This window comes from Tursiops truncatus, chromosome 19 (genome assembly GCF_011762595.2).
Source record: "Tursiops truncatus isolate mTurTru1 chromosome 19, mTurTru1.mat.Y, whole genome shotgun sequence".
NCBI lineage: Eukaryota > Metazoa > Chordata > Mammalia > Artiodactyla > Delphinidae > Tursiops > Tursiops truncatus.
In genome coordinates, this window is record NC_047052.1 from 42,485,107 (window position 1) to 42,505,832 (window position 20,726).

The 20,726-nt window shown below is 58.1% G+C and overlaps 1 protein-coding gene across 5 annotated transcripts; it reads left to right on the plus strand.

Annotated features, from left to right (window-relative positions):
• The first annotated feature begins 1,231 nt into the window (after positions 1-1,231).
• On the plus strand, positions 1,232-20,209 carry GRAMD1A (GRAM domain containing 1A). Of its 5 annotated transcripts, none has more exons than XM_033844891.2 (20): positions 1,234-1,407; positions 5,504-5,617; positions 5,741-5,951; positions 6,056-6,076; positions 6,556-6,640; positions 6,770-6,873; positions 6,955-7,050; positions 7,796-7,876; positions 11,237-11,349; positions 11,523-11,673; positions 12,211-12,409; positions 13,408-13,551; positions 15,119-15,237; positions 15,330-15,472; positions 16,047-16,150; positions 16,238-16,411; positions 16,531-16,618; positions 17,826-17,933; positions 18,017-18,137; positions 19,753-20,209. In XM_033844891.2, exons 3-20 carry the CDS (start codon positions 5,850-5,852, stop codon positions 19,843-19,845), a joined length of 2,046 nt encoding a protein of 681 aa, XP_033700782.1. In that variant the 5' UTR covers positions 1,234-1,407; positions 5,504-5,617; positions 5,741-5,849; the 3' UTR covers positions 19,846-20,209. The 5 variants fall into 5 exon arrangements, with proteins under 5 accessions (XP_033700781.1, XP_033700784.1, XP_033700782.1 ...); XM_033844892.2 differs by having other exon boundaries at positions 5,504-5,613; XM_033844889.2 differs by lacking the exon at positions 5,504-5,617.
• The last annotated feature ends 517 nt before the right edge of the window (positions 20,210-20,726 follow it).

Below are 20,726 nucleotides of genomic sequence, written 5' to 3' on the forward strand. Positions count from 1 at the left end.
GGTGTAGGGTGGGAGAGCCATGGGAATGGAGTTTTTTTCAACAGCCAGGAACAGCCTGTCCTAGAGGAGCGGGGAACAAGTCTCTGTGCTGGGGCGCCCGTGGCCAGGAGCTGCGAGGTGGGACTCCCATGTCTGTGTTCTCGGACAAGGGGTCCAGGACACCGGCAGACTCAGGCAGCTGATAACGCAGGCAGCCGCTGCAGAGACAGGCGCAGGTTATGGCGTCACGGGAGGGTTGCGTCCAACAACAGTGACCTCGGCGAGGCACTTCCCATCTTTGAGGCCCGGCTTCCCCTTATGTAAAAGGGCAGTCCCTCCATCCCCACCCCCCCACTGTCCTGTGGGAAAGTCCTGACCACAGAGTTAGTGGGATCCCCAGGACTAGGTGGCTTGCTTGAAGTCAGATAAGCGCCAGGGAGGCTGGATTCTAACTCGGGCTGGCTGACGCGGGCTGGGACCAAGAGGGGTCCCCAGAAACCAAGGCGCTGGGCCCTCCGGGGGCCGACAGCGGGGGTTCAGAGACGCGGAGAGGGAGGCGGCCTAGGGCCCCACCCGCTTCCCGCCAGCTGCGTACCCACAGCCGCAACCCCTCCGTTTCCCCGAATCTCCATCCCACCCCCAGCTCCACCCCACCTATCAGGTTCCGCCCCGGGTGGGGGGGGGTGCCGAGAGCCCCCAGCCTGGGGCCTCACTGGAGCCGAGGACCCCTTTCCCGCTACCAGGGGAGCGGGTCGGGCCTGTGCCCAAGCCTCTAGCTGCCATGGCGGTGTCGTGTTTTAATCAAGTCTGTGTTTTTCTCCTGTCTTTCCCCCTCCCCGGTCCACTTCTCTGTCTCTCTCCTTAGAGCCTCTGTCTGTTTCTCTTGCTCTCTCTTCCTCTCTCCGTGCTCTGGCGTCCCAGCCGCCCCTCTCCATCTCTGTCTCGCTCTTCCTGCCCCAGCGCCCCGTCCCTCCCTCTCTAATTCTCCCTCTCGAGTCTCTCTCCCAGTGGCCTCGCTCTGTCCCCGCCGTCCCTCCCTCGCCTTGGCCAGCCCCCCGTGGGTCTCCCTCTCGCTCTCACCTCCTGCTCTCCCGCCTCCCTGCGGCCCCTTTCTCCCTCCAGGTATCTGACTCTCTCCATCTAGGCCCCGCCGCCACTCCCCGCCTCGGCCGGTCCCTCCCCTCCCCCCTCCCTCCCGCGGGCGGGGGGCGGTGCTGTGACGCGACGGGGCGGGGGCAGGAAGGGGGAGCTGACGCTGCGGCTGCCTCCCGCGGCCCCGGCCTTTTGTGCGGGCGGCGGGCTGCGGGCGGCGGGGTCGGGTGCGGGCGGCGGCCGAAGAAGGCGAGGCGGCTGCCCAGCGGGGACGCTCAGCCGGGCCCGGCCCTGCCCTGCGGCTGGGCGCGCCCACCGCTCCGCATCCATGTTCGAGTGAGGACCGCGGCGGGGGCGGGGGAGGTTCGGGAGGAGGTCGGGGGGGAGGGGGCTCCGCGGGCTCGGCTAGGGGTGGCGCGGCAGCGGCCGAGGTCCGGGAGCTTGTGCACCGGGGGCCGGCCAGGGGGAGGGGAGGGAGGCGTTGGGGGCCCATGGGTGCGCTCGGGGATGGGCCCTGACGGCGGGGAGGCCCCCGGGGCCGGTTCGTTGGCTTGGCGGGGCTTTGGCTGGGGGACCCGGCCTTCCGGGAGCGCCCGGGCCTCCTTCGCCTCTGCCTGGGAGGCGAGGGGTGTGCGCGAGGCTGACCCAGGTCTTCGGGCCTGCGGTCGAGGCAGGACGCAGACGAGCCCCCTCCGGCCGGGCCCCCAGGTCCCGGAGCCCGGGGCAAGCCCAGGAGCAGCCTCTCCCGGTCTGGGCCCCCTCCCGCCGTTGTGATCTGTTGCTGGGCCCGGCGCTGCTCGGATGGGGGCTGTTGCGTGGCTGGCCGGCCGACCGCGTGCGTGAGATCCTCTGGGGTCGTGGGCACGGAGTTGACCTACTCTCTGTCTGGGCCCAGAGTATTTTAGATTTTGCATAGGTGTCTTGGAAGTGTGTATGCGTGTTTGTGTTCCTAGTGTGCAGGCAGCTGTGATCCTCTTTGGCTCCGTGTGTGTGTGATTTACCTCGAATTCCATCTGTGGCTCCATGTGTTTCTGTAAGCTCCCTGCGTGTGTCTGATTGTGACTGTAGTGTGGGTCTGGGGCTTTGTGTGTGTGGCTGTGACCTTCCGTGGTTGTGTGTGTGTAATGTATCTCATCCCGTCAGACCTGTGCATGTCTGATTGTGACTTTGGAGTGTGTGTACATGTGTCTAAGTCTCCTAGTGTGCAGGCAGCTGTGATCCTCCTTGGCTGTGTGCGTGTGTGTGAATTTATCTGGGATACCATCTGTGGTTCCAAGTGTCACTGTAAGCTGCCTGTGTGTTCAGTTGTGACTTTGTAGTGTGTGTGTGTGCATGTGTCAGGGGCTCTTTGCTGCTATGACCCTTTGCCTCTGTGTGCTTATAATTTGCCTCTGAACCTGTTAGCTCTGTGTGCAAATGTAAGTCACCTGTGTGTGCCCATGTGCGACATTATTGTGTGTCTGGGGTCGTTGAGTATGACTGAAACGCTCTGGGGTTGTACCTTTTTATCTATTTCTGGTTCCATCTTTGTGTGAAAGTTCCTGTGTGTGTCGCTTCATGACATTGTTGTACGTGCCTGGGCTTCCATGTGAGCAGCTGGGACCCTCTGGGGCTTTGTGTGAGTGAGAGAGAGACCCCTTGTGGCTCACAGTGAGCCTGGGACCCTCCCTCCTGAGACCTTGGCTGTACCCTTGACTCTCCGGAGCAATAATCGTAACTGATGCTGTTCCGCTGTTACAGTTTATAAAGCATGTCCCACGCATGATTTCAGTACCTGGCCACTGTGTTGTCGAGATGTGTCCACGACCTCCCGGGGCTGCATTTTTCCCAAGTCCTTCATGGCTGTGTGAGTGTCAGGGCTCTCTTGTCGGTCAGCGACAGCAGCTGACATGTCCATCCCTTGCCACGTAAGAGCAGGTCTTTGCTCTGGCTTCCCCTCCAGATGGGGAATGCCATGAGAGCTGAGCTGACCCTAGGCTTCATTTACCTGGCTTGTGCACGTGTTAGCTGGGGTCCCCTGTGACTGTTCTTTCACTGTGTGGCTCTCTCTGTAACTGTGGGAATGTTACTTGCTTTCAAGTCTCCTCTGAAACTTTCTCGTGCCCGTATGTGTGAATGTACCTGGGACTTTGCATGGTTTTCTGTTTCTGTGACCCTCTGCAGCTGCGTGTGTGTTGTGCATGCATGCACGTGCATGTGTGTGTAACTTCTGGGACTTTGTGTGTGGCTGTGGCGTCCTTGTGTGTGACTGTGCTGAGACTCTGTGGCTTTGTGTGGGACTGTAATATACCTGTGATACTACTGCAGGGTGTATGGGGGGTGAGGGGTAGGGGAGACTTCTTACAACTGTGGGGAACTGCAGTTTGCCTGTGACAGTGGCTGTGTGTGAGCCACGTCGAGGTTCCCTTTTGTGCACACCTGTGTAGGCCTCTGCCCCTCTCTGACCGGAGGGAGCTGTTGGCCTCTTTAGGTCCGGGAAACCGGAGGTGAGGTGTCTGCAGTGACAAAACCCCATTCTCTTCCAAGTCCCTGAGCCATGTCACCGTGTCGGGCTCCTCCCTTCCCTCTGCTGCAGCCTGCCTGGTTGGGCAGCCTCCGGGCTGTCAGGCTTGAGCACTTCCTCTTTGTCCTGCCAAGGAGCGAGATCTGGGGGCGCAGGCTGGGCCCTGTCTGTGTGTGTCGGACTTGTCTGCAGGCACCTTCCCTAGACCTGAGGCTGCAGGAGAGTAGGATAGGTGGAGGAGGGGTCTGCATTTCGGGCTAGAGAGGCAGGAAGATGAGGCAGGGGAGGAATGTGGTCACCCCTCCTTTAAACCCTTCCCGAGCTCACCAGGGCCGTCAGGGTGAAGCCCGAACACCTGCTCAGGGCCCAGAGGGCCTGCAGGTGGGCCTGTGGCCTCCTCTCCTCCTTCCCCAGCCCCGCTGGCCACCTCGCTCCTCCTCAGACCTGCCAAACTCAGTCCTGTGCCGGAACTCACTGTTCCTGCCCCTAAAACAGTCTTCCCCGGCCCTTTGCCAGATCTGCTCCTTGTCCTTTGGGCTCAGCTCAAGTGGTCCCTGCACACCAACCCACTTAGCCCTCCTTATCTCCGTGGTCCTCAAACTTGAACATGCATTAGAGTCTCCTGGGCCCCACCCACACTTCCTGATTCTGGAGGTCTGCGGTAGGTTCCAGACTGCATTTCTGACAGCTTCCAGGCACTGCTGGCGCTGCCCCTGTGCGCAGCGCTGCCTCACAGCACTGACCAGTGTCTGAGATCATCATCCTTATTTACATGATCTCTTACTGATCGTCTCTGTTCCCCCATCAGAATGTCAGGTCCCTACGGGCAGCTGTTGGGTCTGTCTTGCCCATTTCTGTGTCCCCAGTGCCCGGTGCAGGGCGGGTGCTCCGTGTGCACTTAGGGGTGACTGACTGGGGCTGGCATCCGTTTGGGCTCCAAATACCAGGCTGAGGTGTTTGTGCAGGGCTCAGCGTGGCACCTCGGCAGCAAGTGCTCTGGGGTGGCGGCAGGGCCGCGTGTTCCATCTCAGCCTGACAGTCCCTACTCAGCCCGAGCACCTTCCAGGTGGTGGGCTCTATGTATGTATGTCCTCCAGACAACCGCTGTTATCCCCATTATACTCAAGAAGAAACTGAGGCACAGAAAGGTTCAGGCACTTGCCCAAGGTCACAGGGAAGTGGTCCAGCTGAGATCTGCAGCAGCCTCAGCCTGCGGAGGGTTGGGCCAGTGGTACACTTGGTGGAATCCAAGTTTGGAGGGTGGGGGGCGCGGGGCGGGGTCAATCACTCATTCAGTCTACAGGGGCAAAAGCTTGCGGAGCACCTGCTGTGCGCCAGGCCTCATTCTAGGCAATGGGAACAAAACCCCCTTCCCCTGTGAAGTGCACCTCCTGGTGTGGGAGGATTTGAAACGCTTTGGGGAGAGAGAAGAGGGAGGGGGCTCGGGAGAGGGGATGTGGTTTACATGGAGGGGCGAGGGAAGGTATCTTGGAGAACTGGCCCCTGAGCAGAGGCGGTAAGGACCTTGCCTTCACCTGGAGTCAAATGCAGGGGGAGAGGACTAAGCCAGGAGGTCCCTGACCTGAGCAGCGAGGAGGCTACTGCGATGTCCAGGAGCGGGGAGCATGGAGGCTGGGCCAGGCCGCTGCAGCAGGGGGAGGTGGGCCAAATAGAAATAATGGAGATAGATTTTAGAGCTGGACCTTGTGGGACTTGCTAATAGAGTAAAAATGAGGGGTGAGTAGGAAAGAAGAAGACACTTAGGTTTTTAGCTCAAGCCACTGAGTGGAAAGTGGTTGTTCAATAAATATTTATTGTATGAATTAATTAATAAGTTAATTTTAAGACCGGCAGGCATTACTGAGAGCTCACTATGTGCCAGGCTCTGTCAGAAGCCCTTTACATGTACTGATTTGTTTAACCCTCCAGACAACTAGAAGAGGACATGCATTTCTCACCCTTGGATTACAGATGAACTGACCGAGGCCTGGGGAGCTAGGGGGCCTGCTCTGGGTCACATGGCTAGGAAGTGGAGCAGGGTGGGTAGGTGGGGATCAATGGGCTGATGGGTGGGCTCCCCCCACGCTGGCCTGTCCCCCCCACGCCGGCCTGTCCCGCCACCCCAGCCTGTTTTTCCCCACAATGCCCCTCTTCCTGTTCCCCCAGCACCACCCCGCACTCTGGCCGGAGCACGCCAAGCAGCTCCCCATCTCTCCGTAAGCGGCTTCAGCTCTTGCCGCCAAGCCGACCCCCACCTGAGCCGGAACCGGGTACCATGGTGGAGAAGGGATCAGATAGCTCCTCAGAGAAGGGTGGGGTGCCTGGGGCACCCGGCACCCAGAGCCTGGGCAGCCGGAACTTCATCCGCAACAGCAAGGTCAGTTGCTGCAAGCCCAGGTGGGGTGGGGGGAGCGATGGGGGGAGGGGGGGAGGGCAGGGGCATCCCGAGGTTCATTCTGACTCCGTTCCTTTCTCTTCCAGAAGATGCAGAGCTGGTACAGTGTAAGTATCGGGGCAGGGGGCCTTGCTGGAAGGATGAGAGGGAGGGGGGCAGGTGCTGAACCAGGGGCCCCTGGCTGCAGTAGTCACAGAGTGGGTGCTGGGGTCAGCAGACCTGGGGCTCACATCCTATGCTGCTACTTACATGCTCTGTGACCTTGAGTGAGTTGCTTAACCTCTCTGGGTTTCTCTCTCCTTGAGAAACAGTTCTGACCTTACTAGACTGAAGGGAACATTCACTGAGAGTCAGTGATACTGGTGGGTACGTGGTGCAGGACCTGGCTTAGGTAGCAATCAGTAAATGGCTCTCGTTATGGTTACTCTTGTGTTAACAGGCAGTAGGAGCCAGAGGTGAGCTAGACACTGAAGCCTCAGAGAGGCTCCTCCCAGGCTGAGGAGACTGAGGGGTGCTGGGAGCTTTGGGGGACAGAATTAGGGGTGTGGCCCCCTGTCCCGGTTCTCACCTCCCAAACTTCCCCCAGATGCTGAGCCCCACGTACAAGCAGCGGAATGAGGACTTCCGTAAACTGTTCAGCAAGCTCCCTGAAGCCGAACGCCTCATTGTGGGTGAGTCCCTGCCAGCCAGACCCGGGGCTCCCGGCTCTGCCCTCCTGACCCTCCCGCATGTGCCGGCCCAGCGGCCAGGACAGCCGTGTGACTCGGGTGTCTGCCCGTCTCTCCCCTCGGCCGCCTCAGATTACTCCTGTGCCTTGCAGCGCGAGATCCTCCTCCAGGGCCGCCTCTATCTCTCCGAGAACTGGATCTGCTTCTACAGCAACATCTTCCGCTGGGAGACGACAGTGAGCCGACCGGCCTGGGACGAGGAGGGGCCCCAGGGCGGGCAGGGCCCTGGCCCCTTCTGACTTGTCTTTTGTCCTCAGATTTCCATCCAGTTGAAGGAAGTGACGTGTCTGAAGAAGGAAAAGACGGCCAAGTTGATCCCCAACGCCATCCAGATCTGCACGGAGAATGAGAAGGTTAGCGAGAGGACCAGCAGACAGGGGCCCCGGGGTCCCCGATCTTCACCGGCTCCTCTCTCCTCCCCACCACCCAGAGCCCTGTTGACTCAGCACCCAGCTTCTCTCATCTTCCCTTTCTCTTTATTCTCCCGGCCCCAGCATGGGCTCCTGTAGTCTCTGACCCGGACTCCTGCACCTGCTCCTGTCTCAGGCCCTGCAGTCTGTCCCCTGACACAGCTGTTCAGGGATAGTATTAACAGAAAAATTCTATCAGCTCAGAGGCCTCCTCCACCGGGAAGCCTTCCCTGATGCTCCATGTATCATGATTGTTGCCTCAGGGTCCATCCAAGAGGGCTGCCTCACACCAGTGGCCCAGACGGGACTGGAGAAGGAAATGGGGCGGGAAGACTTCAAGCAGACTTCCCTTTGTGTTTTCTTGGCCAAAAGGGGATCCGTTGGCCACCCACTGTGGGCATAGGAGACTGGGAATGTGCCTTGGGCTTCCCCCAAGCAGCCCAGCCAGTTTGGGCTGTGAGCTCTGGACTGTGAGCCCTGGGGCCGGGGGCCATCTCCACATCGTGGTGACTCCAGGGTCATCCAGTGCTGGGCTGGGCACAGGACAGATATTCTGTGGAATGAGGGAAGGGATGAATGATTACATACATCAGCGTGGAGAGCCGGGAACAGGGTGCAGCGGGTGGAGCTTCCTCCTCCCTCCAGCCTTGTCTCTCCCCCAGGGCTCACACACCTCTCTCTCCTGCAGCATTTCTTCACTTCCTTTGGGGCCCGAGATCGCTGCTTCCTCCTCATCTTCCGCCTCTGGCAGAACGCACTGCTTGAAAAGGTGGGCCTGGGCGAATCCTGGGCAGGGGGGCTGGGGGAGGGCTGGAGTGGGGGGACCATGGAGCCAGAGATGCCAGGACTCGGGGAACTGGAGGACCCCTCCAGCTCTTCTCCATGGGCACCAGACCCAATGTGCCTGCAGCTCTTCCATAGGCCCCCACAGGGGGCCGCCACGGGCTCCGCTGCCACACCCTGCCCACGAGAAATGCGTACTCACAACCCCTTAGTCAACACCTGCAAATCAAAAATGCTCCGAAGACGGGGAGGTTTTTGGTAAAGCAAAACCTGACAAGATGGGGAGGTTTTTGGTAAAGCAAAACCTGACAAGATGGGGAGGTTTTTGGTAAAGCAAAACCTGACTTGAGCTGACATGGTTTACAGTCCCTATCAGCACTGTCTAACAGAGTTTTGTGCTGTGCTGTCGGTATGGTAGCCACTGGCCACATTTGCCTGTTGAACTCTTGAAACGTGGCTAGTGTGACTGAGGATCTGCATTTTCAATTTAATTTCAGTTTTAATTAAACTTAAAACACCACGTGTGCTTCTTGTATAACACAGGTCTGTATTTATCTCAACTAATGGGACTTTTCATATGTTTGAGGACCAAAAAATAATAATGTGAATGACTGGGGTAAATCTTAAATATAGTTGTGACTCAGTATAATATTATAGTATGCAGTACAGAATATACCAGTGATTCTCAAACTCTGTAGTTTCAGGAATCCTTTGCACTCTTTAAAATAATTATAGACTCCAAAGGGCTTCTGTTTAAGTAGAGTATATCTATCAATTTATACTGTATTAGAAATTGAAACTGGGAAAAATTTTTTTAAAGTGTTTAGAGTTTGAGAAAGGAACAGAAGAAGGGCAGGTTTGGGAGACGTAGTGGTGCAGTGGGTCAGTGGGAAGGCCTCCCACAGAGAGTAAGTTTTTCAGTGTGTTTTTTATTTCTTTAATTTCTTGGCCTCGCTGCGTGGCATGTGGCATCTTAGTTCCCCAACCAGGGATCGAACCCGCGCCCCCCTGAAGTGGAAGCACAGAGTCTTAACCACTGGACCACCAGGGAAGTCCTGAAACTGGGAAATTTTTAAACACAAGATACACAAACACACATTACATTAGCCACCAGAACAATGATAAGGTCACATAGTCTCTGGAAAACTCCACTGTACACTCATGAGAGAATAAAAGTGAAAAAGGCAAGTGATATGCTACTAGTAACACTTACCATACTTATGAAAATAATTTTGCCCTCATGGATTCCCTAAAAGCGTCCGGGGGATGCCCAGAAATCCTTGGACCACGCTTTGAGAACCTCTGGTATACACTGTACTTACTGGATCCTACATATAATATAGATATTTTTAGTGCTGTATTATAGTATAGGCAGTGTATTATCTTTCTTAAATCCCCAAATTTCTTAATTTTGAATCAAGTCTTACCCCAAAGATTTTGAGTGAGGGATTTCAGACATTTACTTCTCACATTCTGATAGTCTGTTATGGGCCAGCCCTGAGTGGGCTCTCCTGGAATGCCCACTGTGGTTGCATGAGTTTATGTGGCATGCATTCAGCTGCAAGTAGCTGAAAACCCAACCAGACAATGGTTTAAACAAACAGACGCTGAATTACTTCAGATGATAATAATAATAGCTAACACTTAACAGAGCTACTGGGTGCAAGGGACTGTTCTGAGCTCTCCATGAATTAACTTATTTAATCATCACAGCCACCCTTCAAGGCAGTGTGGTTAGTATCTTTATTTCACCAGTGAAGCACAGAGGGAAAGCCTTGCCCATGGGCACATATGCTTTTCTGTGGCAGAGCTGGGATTCTGACCCATTACAGTCAGGCTCTGGAGTCCACTTAATCGTACTGATGCCCATGTAACAAGAGGTCTGGAGGCAGGCAATCCAGGGTAGATTTGAGGGCTCCCTATGTCATCCAGGACCCAAGCTCTTGTCCATCATTCCACACCATCGTCCTTCTGCATATTGATGTTTTGTCCACATGCTTGTTGCCTCATGGTTGCAGGTGGCTGCTACAGCTCCAGATGTCATGCCCTCAGTTAAGTGTCCCAAACATGAAAGAAGAAAGGGATGGATGGAAAGTGGGCCTTCCTTGATCAGGAAGGGAAAGCCTCCTTTAGCAGACTTTTCCTTGTATTTCTTTGGCTAAGACTTGGTCACATGATCACCCTTGGTTGCACAGGAAGCTGGGTATGTGGCAAAGGAAAAATGAGTTGATATAAGCGAGTTATAATTCCCTGGGGCTGGGGAAGATTTTCACCCCAAACAAATCAGGGTTCTGCTGGCAGGAAGGGATGGTGGATAGATGTCAGGTAGGCATCACACAGTGGCTGCTACTGCTGGCTTGTAGCACCTCAGAAGGCCCCAACCCACTCCTCCAGCAGGGCTGAACTCACTTCCTGTCTTCAGGGGCAGCTCCAGCTATGGCCATCCTCAGGGGCGAGAGCACTGGAGCAGGAGCCCGAGGGAGGAACAGTGCAGTGTCAAAGTCTCCAAGGAGGACAAGGGTAGCCAGACTGTTGGGGATGGAGTTCAGCCCCGTCACCGAGTGCGAGTTACTGAACCCCATTGGTCAGATGCGGACCGTCCCTCCTTCACAGCACCCGAGCTGGGCCTAGAATAGAGCTTGGAAATGTCAGCTTGTGGGAGGCAGTGCAGTGCAGTGGTTAGCTCCAGGGCTAGCCCAGCCCCCTGGGATCACATCTCAACACAGCCACTTCCTAACTGGAGGACATTACCCACCTCTGTGGCTCAGCGTCAGTATCTTGAAATGATGACAATATTAGCACCTACTTTACAGAATGGTTTTGAAGACTTGTTGAGTTAGCATGCATAAAGGGTTAGAAGAATGCCTGGCCCATGGTAACAACTCAGCGGATGTCAGCTGCTGGTACTGCTACTGTTATTACTATTAGATCTCATCAGCATCATCCAGCCACTCCAGCCATGGGTAGCTTCTGAGGACACCTGGGAAAGTAGTTGGGGGCAGGACAGCATGGCAGGTGGGAGCATTGGCTCTGGAGTCTGGCTGGGTTTGAACCCCCGAGTTGACCTCAAGCACGAGTTCTCCACCCTGGGCCTCATATTCTCTGTAAAACTGGGAACTTTAACCTGTAGCTGTGGAAGTATTGTGAGGACCTAAGGGAGAATTCCTGAGCACACTGGCTCCTATGCGATGGGGTGCGGAGTGCGATTGGGAGAGGTCTGGGATGGGAGGTCATGCTCCCCCTTGTGGACACCAGGGGAACTGCTGAGGCTGAGGGCTGGTGGGCGCGGGTGGAAGGGCTCTGGCCCTGATAGGGTGGAGGCCAACCTAACGTCCTGCCTGCCCAGACGCTGAGTCCCCGAGAGCTCTGGCACCTGGTGCATCAGTGCTACGGCTCAGAGCTGGGCCTCACCAGCGAGGATGAAGACTACGTCTGCCCCTTGCAGCTGAATGGTCTAGGGTGAGTCGGTAGCTGGAGGCTGGTTCCGGGGGTCGGGAGGAGGCAGCAGGGGCTGCGTGCAGAGCTCCTGGAGTCCTGGGTGGACTGAGGTGGGGGTACAAAGTCTGGGAGACCAGGAGGGTGTGTGGGTGTCTCAAAGATGCAGTGGTCTTACTCCCTCTCTTTCTCTGTAGGAGCCCCAAGGAAGTGGGAGATGTAATCGCCCTGAGCGACATCACCTCCTCAGGGGCAGCTGACCACAGCCAGGAGCCAAGCCCGGCAGGTTCGCGCCGTGGCCGCATCACCCCCAGCCTTTCCCGGGCCAGCAGTGACGCAGACCATGGGGTGAGCGGGCGCGTGGAGAAGCGAGGAGGGTGCTGGGTGGTGCCGGGGAGAGAGAGGGACAGGCTGACAGATTGAGGGGGGACAGGGGGGGACTGGACAGAGAAGAGGTAGATGGAGGGGTAAGTGAGGGGATGGATAGAGGGATGGGATGGAGCTGGGAAGATGGGCAAGGAGACTAGGCACAGGTAGGGAAAGAGAGAGACAGGCAAAGATGGGGCAGGTAGATAGATGGGAAGCGGGAGAGACAGAAGAGCCGATAGAGGGCTGGCTGGCTGGATGAGGTCGGATACAAACAGATAAGGCATGGACAGGACAGGCATAAGAAGGCTCATGGCCCAGGCACCCAGGACAGGCCTGGCTGAGAGGCTGAGAGGAGTCCTCGTCTGGGTGGCCCCAGGGCCCCCCCGTAGCTCAGCGAAGAGCTACACATGACCTCCCCGGCACTGGTTCTCCTAGAGTCTCGAAGCCTTCTGGTGGATGTGGGTACACAAGGGGCCCTTAGGCTGGGACAAGGCTGGATTAAGCTTTTCTCTGCAGGCAGAGGAAGACAAGGAGGAGCAGACAGCCAGCCAGCCAGACGCCTCCTCCAGCCAGACAGTGACCCCGGTGGCCGAACCCGCGAGCTCAGAGCCCGCCCCACCTGACGGGCCCGCCTCCCTGGGCCCCTTGGATCTGCTGCCCAGTGAGGAGCTGCTGACAGACACGAGTAACTCCTCCTCATCCACGGGGGAGGAAGGTGAGGCAGGTGGCCGATTCGTTTGCTTTGGGTACAAACCTCACTCACAGGGGCTGCACCGAGGGATTCGCTGGCTCGTGGGACTGGAAAGTCCACAGAGTAGGCAGATAAGATAAGGCGTTTAAATGGTGTTAGAAATCTGTCTGTATTTAGCTCTGCTTGCAGGCAGCTTAGCAGAGTGGATAGGAGTATAGGCTCTGAAGCCAGATGGCTGGGGCTCACATCCTGGCCGCGCTGCTTCCTAGCTGTGTGACTTGGGCAAATTATTCAACCTCTCTGAGCCTCATTTTCCTCATCTAAAAATTTTCCTCACCTGGGGTTAGCAATAACACTACCCACTTCATAGTGTTGTCATTGAGAGAATTAAATGTCTTAATACAGGTAAAGTGTTTGGGCCAGTTAGTAAGTGTTGGCTGTTATCATATCATCATCATCATCATCATTTCCATTTTCTCTGTGCCAACTTTATTCTCAGATAGCTTCTACTCTTGTGGCAGAAAGAGCCCCAGCCCTGCCCCAGACAAGCCTAGCAGAGAGAAAGCAGGGTTCTCCCAGTGGCTGCACCAAAAGCTCTAGGGTTGGCTCTGACTGGAGAGCAAGCCCACCCCTGAGCCCCTCACTGTGGCTGAAGGCCTGGCTTGGGACACACACACACCCCCATCCACCCACCCCTGAACCAATCACTGGGGCCGAAAGCTCAGGCTAACGGGCAGGCCCACCCCCGTCATCACTGGGACTGCAGGTGCGTGAGCCTAGGTGTGTGCTCCGCCTTGAACCCATGGTGGTAGCTCTGATTGTCTGGGCTTGGGGCACACGCCCACCCTCAAGCCATCCTGTGGTGGAGGGGGCTGAGTAGCTCCGTGTCTGTGTCCGCTCTGGTCCAGGAGGACGGGGCTGCCCAGGCACCCCACAAGGCCTGGGAGTGGGGAGGAGCGGTCACTCAGAGGGAAACTGAGGAACGCAGGCAGCCTCATCCCCTGTTCTTCTCTGTCGCCCAGCCGACCTGGCGGCCCTCCTTCCCGACCTCTCCGGTCGTCTCCTCATCAACTCCGTCTTCCACGTGGGTGCCGAGCGGCTCCAGCAGATGCTCTTCTCAGACTCGCCCTTCCTGCAGGGCTTCTTGCAGCAGTGCAAGTTCACAGGTCAGGGGCCGAGGTGACCAAGGTACACGGGAGGGGGTGAGGAGGGGCAGACCAGGAGACGGGCAGGCACCGCTGTGCAGATCAGGTGTGGCAGGCTGGGGAGTTAAAAGCAGCGTCTGTGAGGCCAGAGGGGCTCCGCCTCTTACCAGCTGAGTGGCCTTGGGCCAGGTGCGGACCCTCTCTGTGCCTCGGTTTCTTCTGTGTGATGCGGGTGTGATACTGGTTACCTGCCTTGTCAGGGTGTCAGGAGAACTAAATGAGTTAATACTAGACAAGTGCCTAGAACAGTAGCAGACAGTAAGCATTTAATAAATACGAGTTAATGAGCACTCTGCCAGGCCCGTGCAGAGACCAGGACAGATGAATTCCAGAATCTAGTGAGAACAGCAGTAAACAGATACTCAGGCAGATAAGTGTGTATGTCAGAGAGGTGGCTGTGGTCTGGGGGGTGTTAGGAAAGGCTGCTGGAAGGATGTGGCGTTGAAACTAAGGCCTGAAGGAGGAACTTCCTTAGGGAAAGTGGAGGAGGTGGGAGAGAGGAGTCCAGGAGACCAGCAGGGTACCTGCAAAGATCCTGAGGCTGGAGGCTGGCACTGGGAGAAGCCCCCTGAGGCTGGGCCCCTGTGGCCAGGTGTGGAGAGGGGAAGCCACAGCACCAGCAGAGGCAGAAGGGCTGACCAGGGGACTAGCAGGGAGCTCGGGAGGCTGCAAAAGAGATTCAAGTTGGGGAGGGCCTACTCAGATGGTAGTTTTCTCTGTTTCTTTTTTCTGTATTGATGAAAATGAACCACGTAGAATCCCCTGCAGAATGAGTAAGACTATGCCTTGTGTTGGGGGCACTCGAGTCCCCCAAAACTATGCTTATATCCTGGAGAGACTGGCACATCAGACTGAGGAGCTCAGACTCTGTCTGGCAGTACTGGGGAGCCATGGAGTGTTGTAGACAGATAAGGGACAGGGTCAGGCTTGGCTTTAAGAAGCTACCGCTGGACCAGGGGTAGAGATGGAGGCCAGGAGCTCAGGGGGAGGCTGAAGAGGGGCCCTGGACGGGCAAGGATGGGCTGAACTAGGACAGTGCTCAGGCGGTCAGTGAATAGACGGGGAGGGAGTGTCCAGGACGAGGCTCAGGGCTCTGCAGGAAGCCTGGAGGACAGTGGGGCGAGGAGGGATGTGTTTGAGGAGATGCGGAGGCCAGTGGGTGTGAGGGGCCCTGGGGACTTCCAGGGGAAGGTGTTCAAGAGGTGGCAGGACCCTAGGTCTGAGGCTCAGGGGAGAAGCCAGGACTGGTAAGGAGAGGAGACTGGGGCTGCAGGAGTAGAGGAGGTAGCCCAGGAGGGCTGAGAAGTGTAGGCACGAGAGAGGTCCCAGCTCTGAGGATCATCAACGTCTGAAGTTTTGGGCGTCCAGAGGGAAGATGGGGCAGACACCGGGGTGGGGGCAGGGAGGAGGCGCAGGTTTGGGGGCAGGTCCCCAGAGAACTGGAACCTTCCAGAAAGGCTGAGTCTCCTACAGCCTGTGGGCAAAGGACTGGAGAGTGGTGTCTTCATTCTGCCCCTCCATCCTCCAGACGTGACCTTGAGCCCCTGGAGCGGGGACAGCGAGTGCCGCCAGCGCCGAGTGCTGACCTACACCATTCCCATCAGCAACCCGCTGGGGCCCAAGAGCGCCTCTGTGGTGGAGACACAGGTGTGCCAGGCAGGGTGGCCAGCGGGTGGGGTGGCCGGGGGCCAGGGTGGGGGGCATGGCGCTGATGCCCTGTTCCTCCCCTGGCCCCGCAGACGCTCTTCCGGCACGGCCCGCAGGCAGGCGGGTGTGTGGTGGACTCAGAGGTGCTGACGCAGGGCATCCCTTACCAAGACTACTTCTACACTGCCCACCGCTACTGCATCCTGGGCCTTGCCCGGAACAAGGCCCGCCTCCGGTGAGCAGTGGCCCGGCCCCTCCACCTGACCCCTGATGGTCCCAGGGCCCCTGCCCCAGTCTCCCCACCCCGAGTCAGCTGCAGAATGTTGGTTGCCCCCGTGGCAGGCGAGCAGAAGTCAGGAACACCCCGAGGTGTTTGGCCTGAGCCACCAGAAGGATGGAGCCGCCATTGACTGGGAGGGGAAGGTGGGGAGGGGCAGGTTTGGGGGAAGATTGGAGCTCAGCTTGGGACTTGCTGGGATGTCTCTCAGAAGCCCGTGTGGAGTTGGACGCAGCAGCAAGATGAAAGGGGTTCGAGGGTGAGGTGCAGGCTAGGATGGCAGTCTGGGTGGGCAGTGCTGGGGCAGCGCCGAAGGCGGGAGACCTGCCCAGGTAGTGGGTGTGGACAGAGAAGGGGCTGCGGGCTGAGTGGGGTGGTGAGTGGGGATCACAGGGAACCCTCGGGGGGTGTCTGTTTTGTCTGTGGGTGACAAGGGGTCCTCTCTGAATCAGGGGAGGGAAGGCTGCCCCCGGGAATGGGACAGCAAGGCTGGAGTCAGAGCCTGACCCCCTCGCCCCTTTCCCGACCCCAGCGTGTCCTCCGAGATCCGCTATCGGAAGCAGCCCTGGAGCCTTGTGAAGTCGCTCATCGAGAAGAACTCGTGGAGCGGCATCGAAGAGTACTTCCACCACCTGGGTAGGGGGCCGGGGTCCGGCCAGGGCCACAGACGGGGTCGGGGCCGGGCCGGGTGCAGACGTGCAGGGTCCTCTCTCGTGTCTGCAGAGCGAGAGCTCGCCAAGGCCGAGAAGCTGTCTCTGGAGGAAGGCGGGAAGGATGCACGCGGGCTGCTGTCCGGCCTGCGCAGGCGGAAGCGGCCCCTGAGCTGGAGGGGCCACGGTGACGGGCCGCAGCACCCGGACCCTGACTCCTGCGCCCGGGTTGGCATGCACCCCTCAGGTGAGTTCCGTCAGGCCTGGGGTCGGGGGGGGCGGGGGAGGAGCTGGGGGTCTGGGTGGGGTGAGCCCGTCCGTCTGGGTGGGGATGAGTCTGTCTGACTCCGAGTTGCTCCCCCGCAGGCTCCCTCAGCTCCCGCTTCGCAGAACCGTCCGTGGACCAGGGCCCCGGGGCAGGCATCCCCAGCGCCCTGTTTCTCATCAGCATTGTGTGAGTAAGGGGGCCAGGCTTGGGGGTCAGACAGGCCTGGATCTGCACCCTGGCTGTGTGAGCTTGGGCAAGTGCTTGGCCTCTCTGGGTCTCTGCTTACGTGAGAGCACGGGCTCCCCACCCCATAGCAAGGATTAAAGGAGGTGACGCTTGAGATGCGCCCAGCAGGGCTCCTCACGTGGTGTACTGCTCAGTCTTCATGGCGAGGTCATCCCTGCAGGGAGAGGGAAGCCTCGGGGCTCTGGCGGGGGTCAGAGGGGCCTGACCGCGCCCCCAGGGCTGGAGGAGCAGGCCCCCGAGGGAGCCGGAATTGGGTGAACCAGGAGAGGTGCGCAAAAGGAGCAATGTCACACTTCATTCAGGTTTTCTGTGCCCAGCCCTGAGCTGTGTGATGCGAGGGACACAGTAGCGACCAGCAGCCCTGGGGGGAGACAGACCTGGCACCAGACCAGAGGGATGGGGTGGTGATGGAGGAAACGTGGGCGGAGGGGACAGGGAAGCCTTCGGAGGCCAGTGAAGGCTTCCTCCAGGCTGGACAGGTAGGCCGTCAGGGAAGGCTTCCCAGGAAAGCAGAGGACTCTGAGCTGAGACCCCACGGGGATTAGGCGGGGAGACCGACATGCACAGAGGCCGGGGCTAGGGGCACGGTGCTCTGAGGAAATGGAGATGAGATCCATGCTCCCCGCAGACCCTGGGCAGTGAGAGATCGGCCACACGTTCAGCCTCTCTGGGCCTCAGTTTGCCAATAACAGCGGTCCAGTGAGGTGCTGTGCGGTGCGCTCAGCTCAGGGCTGCCGGGGTCGGGGGTGGCCGGGACCGGCTGGGCGGCTCTCATCTCTTTGTCTCCCCCTCTGTGCCTCCTCAGGATCTGTGTGAGGTAGGGTCCTGCGTCCTGACCTCCCCTCACCTGTGTCTCACCCTCAGCTTCAGCCCCTTGTCCTCACTCCGTGCCCCCAGCTCCCCCAGCGAGGTGGCCTGGAGTAGCAGTTGAGGGCTCGGGCATCAGACAGGCCTGGGTTTGAACCCCGACTTTGCTGCTTATGGACTGTGTGACCCTAGGCGTGTCACTCACCCTGTCTGAGTCTTAGTTTCCTCCTCTGAAAAGAGGGCTAATCATGGCACCCCTTCAAGGTGTGGTCACGTGGGTGACCCCCCACTTGTGGGAACGTTGGTATCCTGACTCCTGACCTCTGACCCCTCCCCCCAGCCTCATCGTCCTCATTGCCCTCAACGTCCTCCTCTTTTACCGCCTCTGGTCCCTGGAGAGGACAGCCCACACTTTCGAGTCCTGGCACAGTCTGGCCCTGGCCAAGGGGTGAGTGGGTAGCCCCAGGGAGCTGGGAGCTTGGGGAGGTCGGGGGAGGCCCAGATCCCACTCAGGCCCTGTATCCCCCACAGCAAGTTCCCCCAGACGGCCACGGAGTGGGCGGAGATCCTGGCCCTGCAGAAGCAGTTCCACAGCGTCGAGGTGCACAAGTGGAGGCAGATCCTGCGGGCTTCTGTGGAGCTCCTGGACGAGGTGCGGCTCTGGGCTGCGGGACCCTGCATTCAGATCCCAAGATGCGGCGTGTGCGTCTGGGCCTCACTTTCCTTCTCTGTTACATGAGAAAGCCATTCATAGTCCCTACCTCCCAGGGTTGCTGGAAAAATCAGTGGGATGGAAGAAAGAACTTATTGGTTCTCATCCTGGGAAAAAAGTCCAGGGATGTCTGACTTCAGGCATGGCTCGATCCAGCCACTCAATAGTAGTAAGAATCAGTCTCTCTTACCAGGTCTTGACTCTGCCCACCCCCAGGGTTACCTTTGTTTGGGGCATCCTAGGATGACCAATATGGTACCTACAGTTCCAGGGTAACATCCAAAGGTCACATTCCCATCCCTGAACCAGTCATAGTGGCCAGGGATAAGGCTTGGTCACTGAACCCCTCCCCGCCTATGAGGTGACTAAGGGGTCACGTGAGGGTGGGAAAGAGGTTCTCCGAAGGTTATTGGGATTTCATCTCCAGAAGGGGTTGCCCCAGACAACCACTGTAATTGGCTGGCAGCATCTGTTCAGACGGCCAGGTTCAAATTCTGACCTGTGACCTCGTGCAGGTGACTTCACCACTGGGGCCTTGGCTTCCTCCTCTGTAAACGGGATGATAATGGATGTTACCTCAAAGGCTGCTGTGAGGATTAAAGGAGTTAGCATCTGAGTAGGGCCCAGCTCATGCAAACACCTCACCTGCATTCACCGTTGTTAGTGAGATCCCGCAAAGCAAGTGCTCAGTAAATGTGGTGGGGGGAGGCGTCCGCACAGACGCCAGACGCTGGGGAGCATCTGGCGTTGGCTGGGTGCCAGTGATGGTGAAAATCATTCCTGGTCACTGTGGACTGGAATGCTGAGGCTCACCTTTAGGGGCCTCGTTGCACCCTGAAATCATGCTCAGAGGGAGATGCTCACGCAGGAAAGGGCTGTGCAGGACAGGGGAGAGGGATCATTGAGGCTGCGGTCCCGTCGCTCAGAGAGAGGGAGGTCAGGGCCTTCCCATCCTCAGTTCAATTCTGATGATTTTCCTCTCTCAAACTGCCAAGGGCATGGGATTGACTGCACAAATTAATACTAACAGCAGACACCAATTGAGCCGGGCTGTTCTAAGAGCTAAAATGACCAACTGATTTGTTTCTCATGGCCAGCCTCCGAGGGGGGTGCTCTTGTTACCCCCCATCTAGTAGACAGGAACGTTGAGGTAGAGGCATTCCCAAGGTCGCACGGCAGGGAGTAAGAATAGCTAACGTGTCCCCAGCACCTCCTGTGTGCCAGGTCCTAGGCGTCCACCCGTCAGATCCCTGAATTAATCCTGCGAAGCAGGTATGTTACTGACCCACGTTTCAGCTGAGGGACCTGGGACGGTTAAGGGACTTGCCCAAGGTTACCCAGTAAGTAGCAGGGCCAGGACTTGAACCCAGGCCACTTGGGCCCCTTCCACCTGCTGCCTATGAGAAGTAAAACTGGGTGCAGAATGGCTGGGGTGCAGAGGCACAGGCTGACCTTGGCCTCTCTGGACCTTCCCCAGTTCCTCAGCTGCGGCGTGTTGGGGGATGCATCGCCCCTCCCAGCACTCATCCCCCACCCTGCCCACCTCTTCCCCCAGATGAAGTTCTCGCTGGAGAAGCTGCATCAAGGCATCACCATCTCAGACCCTCCCTTCGACTCCCAGCCACGGTCCGACGACAGCTTCTCCTGAGGATATCTGGCCACTCGGCCATCTCCCCAAATGGACAGATGGACACAGAGGCTCGGTGGCCACTGCTGGCTCGGTGTGAGCGCCGGGAACCTCCCGCCCACCCCTCCCAGTGGCCCGGCCAGGGGCCACGCAGACATGGGGACCACAGAACCGAGATGCACTTTAGACCAGCGTGTGAGTCCAGCTGCCATCGCCTGCCCCGCCAGGGCACTGGCCCGGCCTTCGGCAGGCCCCCCACTAACTTATTGTGCTCGGCTGGGGTTATGGGGGGCACCTCCCGGGGTGCACGATTCCCTCAGCTCTGGGTTTAATGTATTATATTTATTTGGGGCTGACAGAGCCCCAATAAAGGGTTGGAAATGGCTGTGGTTGTGTCTGCGGGGCCCTGGGAGTGGGTGGGGGCCTCCTGTTGCACTCAGATCCCGCGGTGGTAGGAGGGGCGTTACCATCCCTTTTCTGGGGCCACGGTCACTGACGCGACCTGGAATTCCTGAGCATCTTTCACAAGCTTTGCACCATCAGGCTCCAGTGCGGGGGCTGTGAGGACAGCCTGGTGGCTGGTGGCTTGGTTCAGTCCTACCTCTGATACTTAGTGGGCCTGTCACCTGGAGCAGGTCAACCTCTCTGAGCTTCGGCTTCTTCTTCTGTACAGTGAGCGTAAGAACAGTACCTGTTGGGGACTTCCCTGGCGGCCCAGTGGTCAGGACTCTGCGCTTCCACTGCAGGGGGTGTGGGTTTGATCCCTGGTCAGGGAACTGAGGTCCTGCATGCCGTGCTGCAAAAAAAAGAATAGCACCCGTCTCCCAGGGTTGTCAGAAGCGAGTCGTTCTCCCGGAGGGCTCTTTAAAAAGCAGAATGCCAGACCCCACCCTCAGTTTCCG

What these genes read in the sequence shown, in the direction of transcription:
- GRAMD1A (XM_033844889.2), top strand. An exon ending in CTCATCCACGGGGGAGGAAG is followed by an intron (nt 12,410 to 13,407) that starts GTGAGGCAGGTG and finishes TCTGTCGCCCAG; the next exon opens with CCGACCTGGCGGCCCTCCTT. An exon ending in CTGTGGAGCTCCTGGACGAG is followed by an intron (nt 18,138 to 19,752) that starts GTGCGGCTCTGG and finishes CTCTTCCCCCAG; the next exon opens with ATGAAGTTCTCGCTGGAGAA.